We start from the raw sequence: 17863 nt of genomic DNA, 5'->3' as shown, positions 1-17863 counted from the left end.
TGGAGAAGAAACCAAGGTTTGTTGTTGTGACCTGCATGATTCAACGCTATCGTCCCGATGGCGCTGGGAAGCTCACTCTGCTCGTTTTGGAAAAGATGAAGCAGATGAATCTTGTAAAAGATCTGCGGGAGAAGCTGGGTAAATGACATAAAATAAATATATTTATTACAAGAGAATGTTTAATGATGCACCAAAACCATCTATTAACAATGCAGTGTTTTATTTAATATAATACACAAATACATCCAGTTACAAATCCACAATTACTTAATGAAAATGTAATATTCTTAAATTCCTTTAATATCCTTAGTGAATAACCATGCTTGTGAGGAAATAAATAAAAATAATAATAATTATTATTATCCTTCTTCACAGGTCATACTACGGATACACTGCAGTCCAAACATACTACTGAGGCAGGTGCAGCACAAGAACAAGAGAGATGCAAACGTGGTAAGTCTGTCTGTCTGTCTATCAATAAATGCATTATAAACAGCTATTGTGCTTGGCAGTAAGTGACATTTATGAAATTCAAAAATGTTAAAAATGTTTTTCTGTGTCCACAGGTGCTGAGTTTGTGCAGAAGCACAGGACAGCGTTGATCAGCGGAGTCTCACTGGTGGAGCCCATTGCAGATGACATGAAACCTCTGATTGGAGATGAAAAATACGGACTCATCTTAAAGTCAGGAACAAGACATGCACAAATGAGAGTGCTTCTGGACTTTCTGACAACATCTAAACTGAAAGAGGAATTTTACCAAAGTCTCAAAAAACATGAGCAATTTCTTGTTGAAGATTTGGAGCATTCTGAGTAGATGGGTTTAATTTGGCTTATTGTCATTGAAGGCATATACAGTATAAGAAAACCAGCCCGATCTCACGGCAATTCGTGCATATTTTACGAGGTGGCTAATTCGTATGAATTTGTACGAATGACCTACACCTAACCCCGCCCCTAAACCTACCCGTCATTGGGGTCTAGACAAATCATACGAGTGAGGTCGTACGAATTCGTACGAATTAGCCACCTCGTAAAATATGTATGAATTGCCGTAAGATAGCGTCAAACAAAACCCGTTTGCACTGCAAGTTACCAAAATACAGACAGGGCAATCAGTTTTGGATATTAATAAATAAGAGAGAGAGAGAGAGAGAGAGCGCAAGAGGGACCTGTAACATGCTGTCCTTGCTTGATTGTTAATAAAGTATTTGGAACTCTCTCTGGAACATCTTTCTTATCAATGCCTACACACACACACACACACACACACACACACACACACACACACACACACACACACACACACACACACACGCACACGTCTATGTTACTAAGAGGAGACTGTCACTCTACACTGACCAAGAGAGGACCAGGGTTTCTGCTTATTTTGACGAAACAAAAATCACATACACAATTTTCTTTTAAGGCCTTTTTTCGTAATATAACTGAAAATAAGATTTTTTTTAATTTTTTAAAACACATGCCAAGTGGGGACCTGAAACTCTGAGTGACTTCTACCTATCCAAGAGGGGAGCTTCATAGACGCAGAGACTGCTGGCACACAGTCTTTCTTCACAATCTGACTTTATATCCATGTAACTCTAAACTTTTGAACATTTACACGTTATCACTACTGCACAAATATTCAGACAGTAATGCTAAATGGTCCTCAAATAAATAAATAAATAACCTGCAGATATTTTCTGGGTTTCAAAATAAAACCAAAACACTTATCAATGTATGAATGCAATCATATATATTATATATAATTGCATTCATACATTGAGAAGTGTTTTGGTTTAATTTTGAAGCCATATAATATAATATAATGACCATATAATAGAGAATTTGTTCAGATGACTTTGGTCCCCTGTTGACTTGTGAAGAACGACATGTGTTTGGTTCATTTGTCATTTCTTGCATCACAAACACACTGTAAAGATGCTGGAGCTCAAGAATCAACACTTTTAATGCCGCTGAAAACGGTTACATTTAAAAGTTTTGTTGTGGAGTGAGAAAAACTAAAATACCCTACTGTGTTTAGTGTTTATTTCTAAACGTTTAATTTTTTTTTTTTTTTTCTGAGTATAATAAGATATACAATATAATCAAATGTGAATCATATGCAATTTATCAGTCTTTTTTTGACTGGTAAGTGTAGTATATTTTTTCTTAAAAAAAAGGACTTTCAGTAGGACCAAATGGAGCTTCAAAATATGGGTGACTAGTTGGTTTCAAATTTGATTATTCTTGTAAACATTTCAACTGGTATTAAATAATTACACAGTTTTGCTGGTTGCTTTGTGTCAAAACACACACTTATTATCATGGCAGATGAAACATGATAAATACTGAGAAAGAAAACGGAAGTAAAACAACTGACCATAGTGCCCCGGTTTCACAGACAAGGCTTAAGGCTAGTCCTAGACTATAAAATAGCATGCTTGGGCTGTCTGAAATAACTTGCCATGAGATATCTCAAAAAATGCTAGTGCCATTGTCTCAAGATACAAACCAGTCATGTGTTTTTCTAAGTCATTTTTATAAAGCTGCTTAAATACCCTAATTTAACAGAGGCCAAGTCCTGGTTTAAGCTAATCCCTGTTTATGAAACCGGGTCAGTGTCTGGTAAAGATGCAATGCATAAGAGATAAAGTGATAAAATAAAAACTGTTTTTCTGTATTGCATGCAAACTGAGTGAATGGTGCTTTGATGGCAGATAATAACAAAAACAGGTCAGACAGTATCAGGGAGAAGAGACAACTGAGGTGAGGCACATATCTGCCTTTAAGACAATGTTACAATTAAAATGTTCCCATACTTTGAAGCCACTGCTAAGGGTTTAATGCATATATTGTGGATTTGGCAGCAGGGTCATAGAGTTAAACCAAATATAACCACGAGGGAATTCACATTTACAGTAGCTTATAGACATACAAAGACACAATACTGAGATACTGGGCTGGTTTGGTTTCTATAAAATCAGCATGCTCTAGTTTCATTCAGAAGTTTTAGAAATTCTTTGACATTTCATGAGTTTTTGAAGTTCACAAATTAGTTATAATACGGTGAAAATATATTATATGTTAAAGATGCTGATGTTCTACAGTACTGGGGGAAGAGTGTGTTGTGTATACTGAGGCGTCTCAGAGTCTCTTGGCTTAAGCCTCTCTGTATAGAGATGTAAATGAGCAGCGAGGGATGGTGAAGTCTCTTTCAGACACACATTATAGTGGAGGAGGGGAAGACCAACAGCTTTACTAACACTAGTTTTACACACACTAACAGTCTATCAGAGAAATATGTTGATTTAGCCATCTTTTTTGACATAAAAAGCAACAAAAATGACTAAAGTCAACACATTTTACTAATAGACCTTCCACGTGGGCTGTTTATCGATGTGCATTCTTGTCTGTACTTGTATTGTTGGGAAACTTATAACATTCCATATAAGACGGCAAAGTTTGATGTCAAATTTGTGATGCAAGAAATGGTGAATCAAGCTATTTTATTCAACAAATTCACTCTTCTCTGTTTTTACCTTAAAGGAACGACTTTCTGCTCGATTTAACTCAAAAATATGAGTTTGTCGGTGTAAATGCAAGTTTGATTCAGTGATGTTAAATAATATTCTTCACTTGAACAAAATCAGTTAATTTAGATCTTCTGTATGTTTTGAGTTGACAGCTCTCAAAAAGCCTGCTGGTATTCAGTGGAGCGCGCGCGAGTCAGTGTGTTTTCAGTTGTTATTTTCATTTCAATTTATCATCGTCATGGTAAATTATTGTGTTTGTGAAGGTTGCACAAACTCCAGCCTGTCAGGACATCGAGTCCACAGGTTTCCTGACAAGAACGGTGTCTTCCGGGCCTCGGTGCGTTTGTGCCGCTGAAGAGACGGGACTTCACTGATGCATCTGCTTCAAACAACGAGGTGCTGCGATCGCTTTATACCGTAACCGGAGGATTATCATCCCGGCGATATGATGCAGTTCAGCATGGGATGCCGAAGCAAGAGCTTAGTGAGACTCAGTGCGGTTTCTTCGGTGCACAGCAGCTTCATCGGGTCCCGGTCCGCCTGTGTTCGGCCGCCGGCGGAGACATGATGCTCAAGAAATCCTCAGAGATGCTGCTCCACGAAAATGTCAACTGTGCACCGTAAGACTTGATTTTTAACATTTTCTAACTACCATATCAGTGAACATAATTATTTAAATAATGAGACACAACGAGATGTATATAAGTTGTTGTAAAGCACCACAGCTAGCTTGTAAGTATTAGCAATATAGTTATACTTTTAAAAACCGTGTAAAAACGTTACCATATGAGAAGGCATAGCTGGTAAGTTAACCTCAGTTTGCTAATATTTTAACTATCAAGTCTAGTGACAGCTTAGTAACATTGTTTGCACAGCTAATTGGTCATTTTTTGTCATGTGGTGTGTTTATAAGGCTTTGGAAGATGAGAGTGTGAAGATCTGAAGCAGTGAAGGCCAGCTGTTATTAACACCTCTACTGGACTGCAGCTTCACTCCTGACGGAGATGCAGATGTGATGGAGGCCGAGTGGAGAAGCATGGTCAGCAGTGAATGTGATCTAAACTTGTGTTTGCTGCTCCCGTCTGTGAGAGGAATACTGCAGGTCACCACAGGCTCCAGGAGAACGCAGCACTGTCTGTCTTCACTACACCTGCTCCTCTCCAGATCCCTCCAGATAATCAACAACATCAGGCTGCTGGCGTGTATCTAGCACAGCATTCACCATTCAACACACTTCAACAACACATTAGTGTGATACCCAGACTGAAAGATTGTTAAATGTTTTTAAATGGGTCAGATTATATATTTTTTCTTTCGGTAGAATATGTTTTGTGCATCTATATCTATATAAATATATATATTTGTTAATTAACAGCTGCAATGTTGTGTTTTTGGTTGGATATTAACAGTGCTATGAAATAATATTTATGATTTAGTGCTATATAGATACAACTGAATTGAATTAACCATAAATGCAGATATGCTTGATATATATATATCTAATGTAAACTTCATAAACAAGTTTTTATACAGTAAGACAATTTGTGATTGTAATTATTTTTTATTGATGGTCAACAAAATGGGGCCATTCAAAACCTCCTTCCTCTGTAAACTATCTTCTAATGTCTGACTCAACACGTGCTGGTAAGGGCTGCTCAGAACACCACAGGCCCAGCGGACAACTTGTCTGTATGCTGCCAGTATTGATTGTCTTATACCAATGGCATCAAAAAGTGACTTACAGGTAGTTGTGACTAAGGTTGTTCCGATTCCGATACTAGTATCAGAAATTCCACCGATAACACAAAAAGATCTGTCATCGGTATCGGCGAGTACTTGAATCCATGTACCGATCCGATACCATTCTTAAACAAGACCTATAGTTATGCGCGCTAACTTTGCTTAACGCTGCAAAACGGAAATCATTTCTTCTTTGCTGCTCAGAATGCAAACACAGGAAGTTGTGCACAAGCAACCACTATTTAGAGCAGCAAATAATAAATACAAACGTGGTAGCACATTGCCAGTAAATCACTCGCATATGTGACTAAATCTTCACCCTAAATAGTGTATAATATTAGCCACCTGCTAATAAATGCTCCGATTATACTCGCCAGTGTGTGAGTTGGAGGCTATGTATAAGTTTAGCACAGATATATTGTCACTCGCTGAACACTCTGACCAAGCGCTTCAGAATTTCACTCTCCATCAAGCGATCTGGGCTATTTTTCAGTGCATCTGAATGAATGCGCAGCGTACCGTAAGCTCTAGTGTGAAGTGAGAGAGAGTCTTACATGTAGCGAGTCAATTCTGCTTGGTATGTAAACGATATTGTTTGTTGTATTTTCCTGTCAGAATAACGGAGTTCCTTTGGAATTCTTCAACTTTTAAGAACTGCCGAGTTCTCCGGTAGTAGGCGGAGCTAATGCGCAAGCGAAAATCTCATTGGCTGGCACTCACCTATAATCGTCCCTGTTTTGATTTCAGCAAATCAGTTCAAGCAAACGCAGACAACTTGATTAATATTCATGAATCCAGCAGCTCGTTAATCCTTAGTGCGTTTTATATTGTTCTTAGTAGTATGATTATTATCTTACCAGTATTATTGATAGTTTCCCCCCCATTTTTTAGAGAAACACTGAATGACAAAAAAGCACCACCACCAGTTCAGTTAAAATGACTGTATTAATGGTTACCAAGTTTTAATTCTAATTGCTAAAGTTATATCATTAAATAATACTTAATTATCATAGTACATTTATAATGCTTGACTGACTGATGTTAAGAGTGTACTTTTAGATATTTAAATAGATGTGCCATTTTCCAAACATATATTATATTTTTTTTGTTTACTCACCAGACTATCTATCTATCTATCTATCTATCTATCTATCTATCTATCTATCTATGGTGAAGTTTGCTGCGTAAAAACATGAGTTGATATTTGCATTGATCTGACCATAAACAGTAAGAAAGGCTATTTGGAAATGCAGATTCATTCTCTGCCACGAGGTGGCGCTTTAGGAGCGCTGAAATATTGCGGTTTCCCCGGAAACGCTGGACACAAAGCAGCTCTGCGCTCAGAAACGCTGCTTTATCAGGAATTATAGGTAAAATGAAATTAAAATGCCAACGACACGTTTCTGAAGACAGTCGGTTCCCTTCAGATACATTCACATAAAGACATCTGCGCCGCGTTTTGACTTTAAACGTGCCGCGCTCATTATTTCAGTTTAGCATTTCCTTTAGCATTTTTTTTTTATTATTTCCCCCAACATTCGTTTAATTTATTTAATTATTTATTTTCTCGCACATTTAATTATTTATATATTAATTTATACAGGAATATGTGGATTTATATATTTATGTATTTATTTGAACATTTATTTATTCATATATTTATGTATTATTTTGTGGATTTATTTGCATATTTATTTATTTATTGTTTTTGCAGGTTTGGTCCTCCATAGACTTTGGGTAACAAATCTTACAAAATGACCATCACTTAATAAAAATATGTTAAAGTACATGAAGACTGATATTTCTATAGGCTTTACAGACCGATAAGTGGTCTTGAAGGACCAGCATAACATCCTCTTGTATCACTCTTTCAAGAATTTATCTTCCAGAATCTAGCAGTAAGTTGAGAGCTCAGTTTTACTCCATCTCCTCTCCAGAAAAGTTTGTCTTGCAGAGATGGACTAAAAAAAAAAAAAAACCTCCCAAAACCTACTGCCAAGATTCTGGAAGATAAATTCTTGATTTAGCAACATTTAATACCATGCAAATCGTTTAGCTAAATACTAGCCTGAACTGGTAAAGAAGTCAAATTAGCATTCTTACACAAACAGCTTTTTAATTAAGAGCTCTAAAGAAAAAAAAAAAAAACGCTATTAAAGAGTAATTAGTACTCTTAAAACAGTCTCTTAAACACTAAAATATTGTAAAAGCTACTAGAGTACAAAGTGTTTTTTTTTTTTTCTTCATTTTTATATTCAAAGCACATTAGGAACTCTTTCAAGGAGTAGATGGTGGCTCTTAAAAGAGCCTTTGGGGGTGTTTAACAGCCTCAGGCTGCTCTACTTGGAGCTGGTGTACTTGGTGACGGCCTTGGTGCCCTCAGACACGGCGTGTTTGGCCAGCTCCCCGGGCAGCAGCAGACGCACGGCGGTCTGGATCTCTCTGGAAGTGATGGTGGAGCGCTTGTTGTAGTGAGCGAGACGAGACGCTTCACCGGCGATGCGCTCGAAGATGTCGTTGACGAAAGAGTTCATGATCCCCATCGCCTTGGAAGAGATCCCGGTGTCGGGATGAACCTGCTTCATCACCTTGTAGATGTAGATAGCGTAGCTCTCCTTCCTGGTCTTTCTGCGCTTCTTTCCTCCCTTCCCCGCGGTCTTTGTGACGGCCTTCTTGGAGCCCTTCTTAGGCGCGGACTTCGCTGGTTCAGGCATGATGCTGCTGACGAGACAATGATTAGAAAGAGCCGCACAGAGCCGTTTATTCACTCACCTATGCTAATTTACACAGAGATGTGGAGGCTTCTGATTGCGTGTTTCCACAGACCACACCCATAAACTCGACTGTGATTGGACAACTGGAAGTACCTCGAGCGGAACGAGGGCCAATCACAGGGGTGAATTGATAGCCCCGCCCACCGCTCTATGTTTGACTGACGTGACTAAGCTTCCATTTTTAAAAAAAAATTCCGCTCTTTTTGTTAGTCATATTCCATACAAAAAAAACAACTGGTCCTCAAATATCAGTGTATTTTTATAAAGCCTTAAACACCCATTGAGAGAATTTGGAGAGAAGTAACGTATTTTTAAAGTTTTATCTTCTGCTGTAACTTCAGTACCACTGCCATGTAATTGTTTCTCTTTATTTTGTAAATCACTTCGAAAACGTTAAATGAAAATGCAGTGTAAGACAAAAAGACGGCTTTATTGTTCGCGTTTCTTGAGAAATATTACAAAAGCTCCAATTCTGAAAAACAGTTCTCGGCTCAAAGACATAAGAACATTTTTACTTTCAGTGCATGAAACACACCAACACTAAACCAATTTTTATAATACATATTTGAAGTAGATATAATAGCAAGTATTTTGTTAGCTTTTATCTATACCATAAACCAGCAACATGAGCTCTTTCTGTGTCGGTGTGGGTGGCTCTTAAAAGAGCCGTTGGGTTTGTTCTGATTGAAGGCGTTTATCCTCCGAAGCCGTACAAGGTGCGTCCCTGTCGTTTGAGCGCGTACACGACGTCCATGGCGGTGACGGTCTTTCTCTTGGCGTGCTCGGTGTAGGTGACGGCGTCGCGGATAACGTTCTCCAGGAACACCTTCAACACCCCGCGGGTCTCCTCGTAGATCAGACCGGAGATGCGCTTGACGCCGCCGCGGCGCGCCAGACGACGAATGGCGGGTTTGGTGATTCCCTGGATGTTATCGCGCAGCACTTTCCGGTGACGCTTAGCGCCTCCTTTCCCGAGTCCTTTCCCGCCTTTGCCTCTTCCAGACATGATTCAGATGCTTCTTGTTTCAATCTAAGCGACGAATAAGAATAAGGCACAAGTGCTCCAGGGAGGCCTTTTACAGTTGCTTACAGGACCTAGCTGAAACCAGCTCCGCGTCACATAACTCGCCCCTCCCCCCTAGTTCCAGCACGAGATGTGGTTTAACCCCAACCCTGATCTAACAATGTTTGTGCACTGTTTCGTATTAATCCATGTTTTAAAAGATTAATTTCTCAAAGATTTATAAGATCATATAAACATTTACAAGCACACGCTTTGATTTTCATATCATCAAGCGCACCAAAGTAAACAGAGAGCTACAGATGTCAAACAATAAGTGGTTCTCAATACCCCCATAAATACACACCGATTATAACTAAATTACCTCTCTTCTGACACATTCAACATTTCAAGAGACATTTATGACGCAGTTAACAGATTAAAAACGACAATTTACAATAAATTATTAATTTGTAAATGGACTTGCTGAATTACATAAATACGTAATGATCAACATCCGTAATGTTCTGCTTGTTTGTGTGCAACTTTGTAGTAATGGCAACCTAAAACTTGGAAAATGAATAAAAATAAGAGCCATACTGAACTCCTTAATATAACTTCACATTTCTTATGTTCGATATTACAGTGGAAATGGTCTCGTTCAGTGCGGTGTTGGTGGCTCTTAAAAGAGCCTTTGGGGTGCGGCTGCAGCGGCGGGTTTAAGCGCGCTCTCCGCGGATGCGGCGCGCCAGCTGGATGTCTTTGGGCATGATGGTGACTCTCTTGGCGTGGATGGCGCACAGGTTGGTGTCCTCAAACAGACCGACCAAATAAGCCTCGCTGGCCTCCTGCAGGGCCATGACGGCGGAGCTCTGGAAGCGCAGGTCCGTCTTGAAATCCTGCGCGATTTCTCGCACCAAGCGCTGGAAAGGCAGTTTGCGGATCAGCAGCTCGGTGGACTTCTGATAACGGCGGATCTCTCGGAGAGCCACGGTCCCGGGCCTGTAACGGTGGGGCTTCTTGACGCCGCCGGTGGCTGGGGCGCTCTTTCGGGCGGCTTTAGTAGCGAGCTGCTTCCTCGGGGCTTTGCCGCCGGTGGATTTACGAGCCGTCTGCTTGGTTCTTGCCATCGCGAAGATTAACCTCTTCCTCTGCTCCGAGTACGTAGAGAATATACTGCTCTTTATTCCGCGCCTGCTTTTAAACCCTCATAGGGTCACGAGCTTATGATGTCATAGGGGTCTGGTTTGTGATTGGCTGATGTGTGACGTGAGGTCCGCTCATGACTGCTAGCCAATGACTGCGCAGCTTCTGTTTTCAAACGGGGCTGTTTGTGTTTCCCGCTCAAAATGCTTTGTTCGGTTTATTACTTTAAAATCAAACACACACTCTACTCTACACTAACACATCATCAAAATAAAATTACAAATTAATTTGTATAAAATTACTGCAACTGGACAAGGATAATTATCTTACAAATGTAATGTTATGTGTACTGTACTATATATACTACATACAGTAAATACAGTAAAATATATAGGTCATTCTACATAAATGTCCACTTGCGAAAATGTCTTAAAATGTATTTCTTTTTCTAACATTTAAACAGACCACATTATTAGATTACCTTTTGACTTTATGAATACATATAAATTACAGCTTAATGATTTTGAAAATATTTTTTGTGCAATTATTTACAGAGCACATGTACCATTTTTGTCACTGGCGTTACCTTCTTTAGCTTTTATGAAATATTATTTCTCAATTTTTTTTCAGCACGTAATCAGTTACAGAAAAAAAAAATAATGATAATAATGAAAATGCAAGAAATAAGGAGATTATGTTTTATTTATTTAATGAGACAAAAAAAAAAAAAAACAGTAACGCCAGTGACACTCACCAGAGACACATAAGACCTGATATACCGATCTTCACTGGTGTTAAGAGGAATATATCAAACCACACGTTGTCAGTCATGGTATTTGTATTCTATTTTTTTTTTTTATATTTACAATATTTCAAAATAAATTATTTTTTTTAAATGGTAACACCAGTGACACAATTTAACTATCGGTAAGCCCCTCCCCTCGAACGCAGACTAGCCAATGGCAGTCCAGTATCAGTTGCACGGGGAGCGGAACTCAGACATCTTTAGGTTTCAGCGCCGTAGAGAAACATTGGAAGATCCGAAGCTCGCATCGGTTTTATGCTTCAAAAATGGAAAAACGATGTGCCTGGGGTACTTGTAACACTGTTTTCACACTGCGTGACTATCTAGGTTAGCATTCAGTCGCTGCTTTGTTCACACGTACGATGGATCGGCGACAGGGGCTTTCACATTGCATGACTTTACAATAGGAAGAATCGCCGATGACTTTGTCTGATCGGCAAACTATCTTTCACACCGAAACACACGCCATAAGTGAAATAACGCGAGAACCCGCCTGCATCAGCTCCTTGTTCTGGAAGGTTCTGACTGAATTATTTAAAAAAAAATTATAGCCCGCAAATTGTCTGTGGACTGATTTCCAACTTCAAGGAGAAAAAAACAAACAAACAAAAAAAAAAAGATTACGCAGGAGGGAGATGCAGGGAACGGATTGTGTGTTCTGCAAAGAGGTGGAGTTAAATAATAATTTTGCAGTAACTGTTATTCTGATGCTGCTGGTCAAGCAAATGTTTGTGCTTGTTTTTGTACATATATCTATTAAAACACTGATATTCTGGTCTATAACTCCTCCCTGAACTTCCCTCTGCCCTGTATCTTGCTCTCTCATTGGCTGCAGGTCATCGCCCACACACAGTGTGATTGAATCGCCGACAGCTCCAGATATTTAGCATGCCAGATATTTCACGGGGGTCGGCGACATGTCGGTGATTACCTCAGATCATGTCTTTGATAATTCACACCCCAGATAGCAAAATTTGTCTGGCCCACAACCTTGCTTAGCTTCTGGCCCAGTTCCGGCTGGGTCCCCGGCCCAAAACTGGCACACACACTGAAAACCGACTCAAACAATTTCCTCTGGCCCAGATGCGGCCCACACCCTGTAAAATGACTCTTATTTATTGACGTGGCCCAGATCTGGCTGAGACTCGGCTTGGTCCCCGGGCCGAATGTGGCCCAGAAACTGCTAAATGTAATTCAGCAGTGAAACACAAATACAACCATTTAAAAACATTAAAAAGGCTTTAATTATAAAATTACCAAATACTTCAATATAAATATATATGAACAAATGCACTACAGTATAAACATTCACACTTTTTAAACCACAAAGTAACAAGTAAATATATATATATATATATGTGAAGAGTTCATTTGCAGAAACAGATAACTTCATTTTTAACAATTTTTAAAAATCATGTTTTTTCATTGTGTATTCCAATTAATCTCAAACTGCATTCAGGTTATTTTGATTAGTTAAAGAATAACTAATAATTACTAGCTAACTAACACAATAAAACAATAAAAACATGATCACAAAAAACATGATTTTTAAAAATATTTAAAAAAGGAGTTATCTGTTTTTGCAAATAAACTCTTCATATATAAAACATTGTGTGTCATAATTCAGTTCAGTTCTTATCAAATGGTGTCAGTGCAGACAAGTCAATAATATTGCTGAATATTAGGTGTCTTCAACGAAGCAAGACAAAAGGCAACAGTGACAAGGAACCCAAACAAGACCAGGCTCAGTCAGAAACAGTCTCTTCTGGCCAAACGAATGAACGTGGTGTGATTATTCCAGGCTGCATCACAAGCCAGATTGTGGATTGATATCATTCAAACTATTTCATCCAACTTCTTCTGCATGAAGTAATATCACGCTAGCAGGTGAAGCTGGTAAAAAGGGTCTGCGTAGAGGGCTTGTCTGGTTCTCGTAGTCTTTGCTGAGGATCTGTGCTGGGGCCATCAATGAGGTCTTCACAGGGATCTGTCATCTAGCTGACATGGTCTCCGCTGACATTCAGGGATGTGTTGTGGTCATTCCTGGGTGCAGGTCCACCGTCTGGTCTGGATACGGCTGGATCAGCTGATTACTGTAACCTAGGGATAAGGGTGAGACAGTATATAAGCAACTAATATAAGCATTGATGTCATTCTTCTTACAAATTAACAAGTACATTAGATATTATAGGAAGTGTTGCTGCTTACCCTAATTGGTGCAGCATAAAAATCCTTTAAGAGATTTGAATTATAGAAATGTGATAGTGTGTCATGTGTATTGAAGGTTAAAGAGATGGTCTTTTAAACTCACAGAGTGTGTCTGCCTCCTGAAGTCCTCCCTTCTGATCTGCTGGAGCCACCTCTTCAGTCCCCTTGAACTCCATTGCAGCAGCATTAGCTTGAAAGTTTTTTCCAAATTGCAGCCTTGAAATATGTACAAATATATATTGTAAGTTAATTATTTAATCTTAAGCATTACAGCTTTTTACAATCATTAGGACCAGACCCAGAATTCGCACCTTATATGTTTGATGAATGTTCATGCAGCAGCTCAGAATTTCTGTAAAAAAAATAAATGTCAGATTACATGTATATAGTGTTCAGATTAAATTTTTAAGTTTGTTTGCTCATAATACCCACCAGAGTAAAATAAGTATGATTTTAAATCACATCATACGGCATATATATGCTTCAAAAGTTTTCATTCACTCTAAAAACTGAACCTGCTCAAGTGCAGCAGACAGATTAGGCCTCCATTCAGGAACAAAAGATGATGCACTTACATTTTACGGCTCCCTCTTACGTATCTGTAGTGTTTTTCTCTGTCAGAGCTTCCCACACGGCAGTGTTACCACAAAATAAATATTATAATTAAATTCAGATTGCGCATATTGAATTGTCTTAGCAGGTGTAATGCTACAACAGCGTGCTCAGTTTGATTCACAAACAAATGACTCATTTGAATGGTTAAGTGAATCGAATCAGACAGAGTCACTCGTATAGATGTTTATGGCGCCAGCAGCGCAGCCCGACTCCTTTGATTCAATAGCAATCACTCGTTGAAAAAGACGAATAATCTTTACTCAGTTTATTATAGGTAAGAGTGAACTCGTGAATTATATATTTTATAATATTTATTCCACATTTATTTATTTTATTTTTGAATGCCATTTACATCATATTTGATAGTTATGAATACATTGTATTTTAAACGGCAGAAAAACCTGTTTTTGACCTCAAAATAAAACTTCCCCTCTGCACATGGCTGTGGGGACAAGCAGTTTTGTGGTGCTTGGAGTTTTATATAATTAAAAAAAAATATTTTTTTTTTCTCATAGTTCTGGATTTCCGTGGTTATGCCACATAAGGCAATTATAGATATGTAATTATTTGTACTTGCAATACATCTACTCATATATCTATACATTAAACTACATTTTGATTGATTACATGTGCAATAAACCATAAAAAACAGAAACGTTTGATTTCGGTTAATATAGTCTATTTGAATATACGTTTACAGCACATCGCTACTGATGGAGAAAAAAGAAAAGCGCTCTCTATCAGATGAAATGGGTGGCTCTGAAAAGAGCCTTTGTGTTGAAGGAGACCGGACTGGTTTACTTGGCTTTGGCGGGTTTCTCGGTCTTCTTGGGCAGCAGCACGGCCTGGATGTTGGGCAGCACGCCGCCCTGAGCGATGGTCACTCCGCCCAGGAGTTTGTTCAGCTCCTCGTCGTTGCGCACCGCCAGCTGCAGGTGACGGGGGATGATGCGGGTCTTCTTGTTGTCCCTCGCGGCGTTTCCAGCCAGCTCCAGGATCTCAGCGGTGAGATACTCGAGCACAGCCGCCAGATAGACGGGAGCACCGGCACCGACGCGCTCTCCGTAGTTACCTTTGCGGAGAAGCCTGTGAACGCGACCGACGGGGAACTGCAGCCCTGCCCTGGACGACCGAGTCTTGGCCTTCGCTCTCGCTTTGCCGCCGGTTTTTCCTCTGCCACTCATTGTCGATTGTTCAAACTTCTGCGTTTGATTAACAGAAATAATGAAGCCATGAGTCCCGCTCTTCTGGTTTTAAAGGAGCGTGCCAGTCGCCCATTGGTTTAGAGCTTTGTAAGATTTTAAACCAATCACTGAACTTCCCTCCAACGGACAGCTAAAGCCACGCCTCCACAGCTGCGACCCGGAGTGTGCTGCATTTTAGACTAAACACATGACAGATAATATTAAATAAATTGGGATGGGGTGCTGAATAATTAAAAAAAAATTAAAAAACATTCGAGCCCCGAATGTTTTTTCAGAAGCCCCGAATCTTTTGGGTTTGTTAATAGTTTTGTCAAAAATATAGTTTTTCAACACCTATTATACAGAAATATTTAAAACGTTTCAATGCCGCGTTCCCGCAGGATCGATAAACCGATATCAGCTGCGCTTTCTCTCTCTCCTCTCCGACAGGCAGCGAGCTCAAGTCACACACACGGCAGTCCTACATAGCCACGCCTCCTGTCAATCACTCAGCACGTCACTCGTCTCATCTCATTCACCTCAAGCATTTTTACCTAGCTGGTTACTTTTTGTAAATTATGTTCACTCATTAATGTCTTGAGCAAGCTCATGCAAGCCAAATCTGCGCATGTTTAGCGCAAATACTGAACTCGAGAGACATGACATTATCTAGTATATGGCAAAAACCAAATAAAACACACCTACAGAGTGCAGGCATGCGTGATTCAGTCTATTAATATGCATTAAGAATGATCACATAATTAAAGATAAGGGGGCAGAAAATGTATATATTTATATAATTTCATTTTGTTAATAAATATCACATGAAGAGTGCTGTTTTTACTTAAAAAAAAAAAAAAAATCAGCATGGTTACAAATGTGATATTGATTTTATATAACTGTTCAATAAATAATAGGCTAATATCAAGAGACTTACGTTTTAGACACCATATTGGCTGTTCTTGCCCTATTTCGCCAGCAAAAATAATTCCAAACACAGCCACAGCACTTTTTGAGTCTCTGAGCAACCTGATGGTGTTTCGTTCCTGAATGAATCAACCCTTTAAATGATTCGGTTCAATCGCAGTGACTCACTTATTGACAGTGATTTGCTGCCACCTGCTGGCGGTTTTAATTTCGCATTTCGATTCCCCGATTTTTTCATGTTTTAAACAATTTCAAATAATAGTATTTAACGTTTTATGTTTAATATATCAAAATATTATTTATGCATTTGTAATTGCAGTTAAATGCATTCATGTCTTGCATTAAACAGTGTGTAAATATATCTAAAATGCCACTTCAGATGCAGCTTCTGTGTTGATTTCATTTGCTTGGTAACAGCCCAAATGTCTTATTCTAATTCACTCATTAAATGTAAGAATTTGACTCAAAATATAATGGACACTTTTAGAAAAAAAAAATGGCTTCATAAAAGGTAAAAATGGCCATAAAATGTAAAAATCAGTTTAAACTTATTGGAAAATATTAATTTCTGTTAGTGTGAATTAAAAATATAAAAAATAATATTCATGTTTAATCATTTTAGACACTTGATTTTACCGAAGGCTACCAGGATAACTATAACTTGAGTTTATTAAATTCATAAACAAACAACTATATCTTCTCTATTTACAGTCTGTAGTGTAAATCATTCATTGCAACATTTAATCTGATTCTCATGTTTAAGAATCTGTTATCTTGAAAAATAATTTTTGCTACTATTGCCCACTTACTTGGTTTTAAACCTATATTATTATCCAATTTATGAGCCTTAAAACATCTTAAAATGCACACGTGTAAGTCAGGAAAATCAAAATTGATTGATGGCAAAGCATGCCCCCGAACCCCCTACCAATCTCCATTTTGGGATCTCAGTATTTATACAAACCTGCATACGGCCCTGTATGCCAGTGTTTATCTTGTTATGCTACTCCCTTAAGAAATCTAATATTAATACAGTAAATGTTCTTCTGTTGGCCTCATGTACCCACTTAAGAAAACTGAAGCAGATTGTTGGAGATCCTCGATTTGCAGTTAGACCACCCCATTATTGCATGATTCAATTTAAGCACATTTATCAGCTAAACATTAGGGTTAGTTCACCCAAATGGGCAATGGGCAACAACATTTGGGCTAAGCCCCTAATGTTTATAATGTCTGGCTCCGCCCCTGGTGTCAGGGTTTATCAGTCTCTCTCTCTCTCTCTCTCTCTCTCTCTATAGGTGCACGCGTATGAATAATGAAGATATTATTAAGAATAATTGTATAATTTATCTCTTTTTAAGTAACGTTAACATGACAGATGACTCGCAAACGAAAGAGCGTCTCTCAAACGGACCGGATTGGCTCCATTGGCAATGACGTCACACTGATGTAACGGCATTTAACGGTGTTTTTTTTTTGTTTTTTTTAGCGGACTTTATATAAAAAGACGAAAAATCGTTGTCTATGTGAGCTGTTATACATTTACCGGAAAAGACAGTCCAACTTTTATTACAATTTAATGGGTTTCATGAGTGAAAACGCCTGCTATTTATTTTAGTGGTTATTCCCATCAGAAAAACGAACTGTTCCCGCTCAGGACTATTTGTTATTATAATTACTCATAATTAAATTGTATTTATTTCTTTATAGTTTTAAATGTCATTTACTTTTGTTGTCGGCCCATACTTTTAAAAAGTAATTTAACTTAATCGGTTAAGTAAAAAATAATTCACCTCAGGAAAACGCACTGCTGAGGATGTCACTCGAAGGGGAGTCAGGCGTGAGCGCGGTGGGCACAGACCCGGCTTATATATGCTCGCTGCCCGGTTCGCGGGCTTGGCACGCGACTAAGAATTTAAATATTA

The 17863-nt window shown here is 38.7% G+C and overlaps 4 protein-coding genes across 4 annotated transcripts; all 4 read right to left on the bottom strand.

The window, feature by feature from the left end:
• Nucleotides 1–7570: 7570 nt before the first annotated feature.
• On the bottom strand, nt 7571–8034 carry LOC131543495 (histone H2B 1/2-like). Its single transcript, XM_058780880.1, has one exon. The coding sequence runs from the start codon at nt 7991–7993 to the stop codon at nt 7619–7621; it is 375 nt and encodes a 124-aa protein (XP_058636863.1). The 5' UTR covers nt 7994–8034; the 3' UTR covers nt 7571–7618.
• A 669-nt stretch (nt 8035–8703) lies between these two features.
• On the bottom strand, nt 8704–9110 carry LOC131543500 (histone H4). The gene has a single exon (XM_058780885.1). It carries the CDS (start codon nt 9057–9059, stop codon nt 8748–8750), a length of 312 nt encoding a protein of 103 aa, XP_058636868.1. The 5' UTR covers nt 9060–9110; the 3' UTR covers nt 8704–8747.
• Nucleotides 9111–9370: 260 nt separating this feature from the next.
• On the bottom strand, nt 9371–10207 carry LOC131543479 (histone H3). The gene has a single exon (XM_058780862.1). It carries the CDS (start codon nt 10181–10183, stop codon nt 9773–9775), a length of 411 nt encoding a protein of 136 aa, XP_058636845.1. The 5' UTR covers nt 10184–10207; the 3' UTR covers nt 9371–9772.
• Nucleotides 10208–14580: 4373 nt separating this feature from the next.
• Nucleotides 14581–15034, bottom strand: LOC131543484 (histone H2A-like). Its single transcript, XM_058780868.1, has one exon. It carries the CDS (start codon nt 15009–15011, stop codon nt 14625–14627), a length of 387 nt encoding a protein of 128 aa, XP_058636851.1. The 5' UTR covers nt 15012–15034; the 3' UTR covers nt 14581–14624.
• Between the last annotated feature and the right edge of the window lie 2829 nt (nt 15035–17863).

Source organism: Onychostoma macrolepis, chromosome 07 (genome assembly GCF_012432095.1).
Source record: "Onychostoma macrolepis isolate SWU-2019 chromosome 07, ASM1243209v1, whole genome shotgun sequence".
NCBI lineage: Eukaryota > Metazoa > Chordata > Actinopteri > Cypriniformes > Cyprinidae > Onychostoma > Onychostoma macrolepis.
The sequence above is the reverse complement of the archived record's forward strand: the minus strand, read 5'-3'. Positions and strand labels throughout refer to the sequence as shown.

Bases quoted from the DNA above. Each gene is read 5' to 3' on its own strand.
- LOC131543484 (XM_058780868.1), bottom strand. From the start codon at position 15,011: ATGAGTGGCAGAGGAAAAACCGGCGGCAAAGCGAGAGCGAAGGCCAAG.
- LOC131543479 (XM_058780862.1), bottom strand. From the start codon at position 10,183: ATGGCAAGAACCAAGCAGACGGCTCGTAAATCCACCGGCGGCAAAGCC.
- LOC131543495 (XM_058780880.1), bottom strand. From the start codon at position 7,993: ATGCCTGAACCAGCGAAGTCCGCGCCTAAGAAGGGCTCCAAGAAGGCC.
- LOC131543500 (XM_058780885.1), bottom strand. From the start codon at position 9,059: ATGTCTGGAAGAGGCAAAGGCGGGAAAGGACTCGGGAAAGGAGGCGCT.